Below are 2907 nucleotides of genomic sequence, written 5' to 3'. Positions count from 1 at the left end.
TTTTTTTTTTTTTTTTTTTTTTTTTTTTGTCGAGATGATCTCAGGTGTTATAAGGTCAAGTTTGTCTTGTGGATTTAGTCAACTTACTCTGGACACCAGTAATTAGTTATGAGATTATGGTGTTGCTGCAATCGCCCTGTTTTTATTCTAGTTTGAGTTCCGTACCTCATCAAATAGTGAAATAGTTTAGATAGTTAAGTTACTATAAACATATGCAACTATGAGCAAATGTTATTGCTTTCATTTAATTATTTATAGTTTAGAGTGACTTTAGGACTAAATTAAATATTATTATATTATGCATCTAGAATCACAAGCTTTTTATTCCATTGGCAGTTTGATAAAATGACCCTAGTGTGGGGAAAGCCTCGACAACCTCCTCTGGGATCTGAAGAGGTAAATATATTTTTCATTCTTTCTTTATTTCTTTGTTGAAGTTGAGATAATAATAGAATTAAGATCATGTTTCTTTTTGTGGTCTTGTTAAAATCACTTGATAATCCTCTGAAGATGAGTTAATAATACACTTATCATCATATTTCATAGAGACAAATCTCATTGGGAATGAAACATGCAAAATGGGGAGTTCCCCAAGGTCGAATGAAGTTATAAGAAGGTTTTTAGTTCAGAACAGTTGTAGGAAGGAATAATTACCAAACTTTTTACAGACAGTACTCCAACTCCAGCGGAGGCTATAATCATTATTGTCCCAAAACTGACCGAATTCTGAGTATGATTTCTGTTTATCTTACCAAGGCTCAAAAGGTTATCTGACTGCTGCATTCAGCTAGAAATTATCTCTCTCTCTTTTTAACAAAAGGAATTGAAATTTGAAAGAAATCTCTAACATTAGATTAAAATTCATTTAGGCAGAGAAAATTTTTGTTCACTTGAAAAAAAAGAAAGGACGATTCAATTTTGTTAGCCTATGCATAATCCTCTTTTCTACCAATTGACTACCTCCTATCAACATTTCTAAATAACGAAGTGGCCAGCAGCCAGTGATGCAACTCAAACTCAATGCCTGCTCCTGTGCATCATAATAAATAATAATATTGCTTGCTTATTGGGCTGTTGGTGCCCCCACAAAAATAGTAATAATAAGTCATACTATTGTAGATTTAGATAGGGTTTAGCTTGGGCCTTGAGGTGGACATTAGTTTGAGAAGGTTAATTACTCTAGCAAGTTTATCGAGATTTCCTTTGGTCTGTGGAGAATATGAGAAACCGTTTGCAAATTGGAGGTTGTTAATGTTTTAAGATCCCATTGTGAAGACCTTTAAGAGAACCGAGAGGGTACTATGAAATATTTTTTAAGAAGGGCCACTTGTAGTGGACTTTTTCAGAGTGTAAATGGTCCTCCTCTAAGAGAAAAATTAGGCTTGTTTTGAGGTGTAGAATAGGCAGCGGGGGAGGTGATTCAAGTAGATTCAACGGTGAGATTGGCTTCCTTGACAGTGGCAAAAGTAGTGATTTGTCGACATGGTTCACCTGAATAGAAGACTACAACCCTTTGATAAGGAGGTATTAGGAGGATGAGTCCTTATCCTTCCCAATTTTGAAGCGTCAAGAGCCCCATAATATTGCTCCAACATTTGAGGAGGAAGGTTCAAGTTTGGTAGTGGATCATAAGGAAGTTGAGGGACGAGAGACTAACTTGATCGAAAAGCTAAAAAAGACTGGGATGCTCAACAATATACCTTCGAAGGACCCCTTGGCTATTGTTGTTACCAGTTTGAGCAGGGGATACAACGAGGTGAGTTTGATTGTTGAGATTTCTTCCAATCCAATTCTAGGGGTGTTCTTGAAAGGCCCTGCTATTAATGTATGCACCTCTTCTTTTGAATTTTCTCCTTCCTTTCCTGAGGTTAAAAAGGTGAGGATTGCAGTTATTCTTGGGGGTGGAGCTCCTTTGGATACTTACCTCATCCCTTTTATTCTTTTTTCCCCAACCCTTTCCCACTTTCTAGAAGTGCTTTGCCTTCTCATGTGATGAGCTTGAAGGGGATTCTAGCTCAATGCAAGCAACTTGGCCTTGGGTTGAGGGTAGAGGTGGAGTAGTTTAGTTGTTAGCGGATGGGGAGGGTGTGAGAGATCCTATTCACGTACCTTCTTCCATTGGGGTTCTGTTCAACTAGGGTTTCCTTGAGCAGTGGTCATCCTTTTGTTTCATGCTAGCGGTGAATGCAAATAGTGCCAACAGTTGGTACCTCCCAGGTGCCTGATTCATTTCTTCCAGAGTGCCCTTGTGGAGGTGAACCTAGTCCGAAAGTTGATTGTCTTTTGGCCCAATTGAAAAATTGGACTACAAGTGAATCTAAGATGGGAGGGAAAAGAGGGATAAGGAGCTTAAGAAATTGGAGTGTTCGGTTAATTTCGAGGACCATATCCAGAGATACTCCTTTGTTGTGTGCTTTTTTTTCTTTTCTTTTTCAAGTATCAGGAGGGAAGACCTTGACCATCTTCTATAAGATTTTTCGTTTGTTTCTCCCTTTGTAGTTTTAGAACCTTTGTGGGTGGATATGGACGGAAGAGAAGGTGTTGTTCCATGATTGAGGATGCTCCTAAACTCTCCTTTTTTGCAACAGAGAGAAAGTTTTGTGGCAGGCTTTTCTCATCATTTTGTGAGGCATTTAGCTGGATAGGAATAGTAGAATAGCGTTTGAGAGGTCTGATGAGGAGCTTTGGTAGTTGGTTAGTTGTAACTTGTCTCCTTGGACGTCAATCTAACTTTTTGTAATTTCCAACTTGATCACATTCTTTTGGACTGGGGATTGTATTTGTAATTAGTTTGGGGCTTTTGTTGGACTTGTTTTTTTTGTTTGTCTGGGTTACATTCTTTCATTTCTCTTGAAAGTTCAGTTTCTTATATATATATTAGAAAAAAAAAAAAAAAAAAAAAAAAAA

General features: G+C 37.5%; 1 protein-coding gene across 1 annotated transcript in view; it reads left to right on the top strand.

The window, feature by feature from the left end:
• Positions 1-2907, top strand: part of LOC111493698 (TBC1 domain family member 15) — a 14625-nt gene that overhangs the window by 6884 nt on the left and 4834 nt on the right. The window contains exon 8 of the mRNA XM_023143510.1: positions 337-396. Within this exon, the coding sequence (XP_022999278.1) occupies positions 337-396 (60 nt within the window). The remainder of the gene's footprint in view (positions 1-336; positions 397-2907) is intronic.

The sequence above is a fragment of the Cucurbita maxima genome, unplaced genomic scaffold (assembly GCF_002738345.1).
Source record: "Cucurbita maxima cultivar Rimu unplaced genomic scaffold, Cmax_1.0 Cma_Scf00019, whole genome shotgun sequence".
In the NCBI taxonomy this organism is placed as follows: Eukaryota; Viridiplantae; Streptophyta; class Magnoliopsida; order Cucurbitales; family Cucurbitaceae; genus Cucurbita; species Cucurbita maxima.
This window is presented reverse-complemented; position numbering and strand designations above follow the sequence as displayed.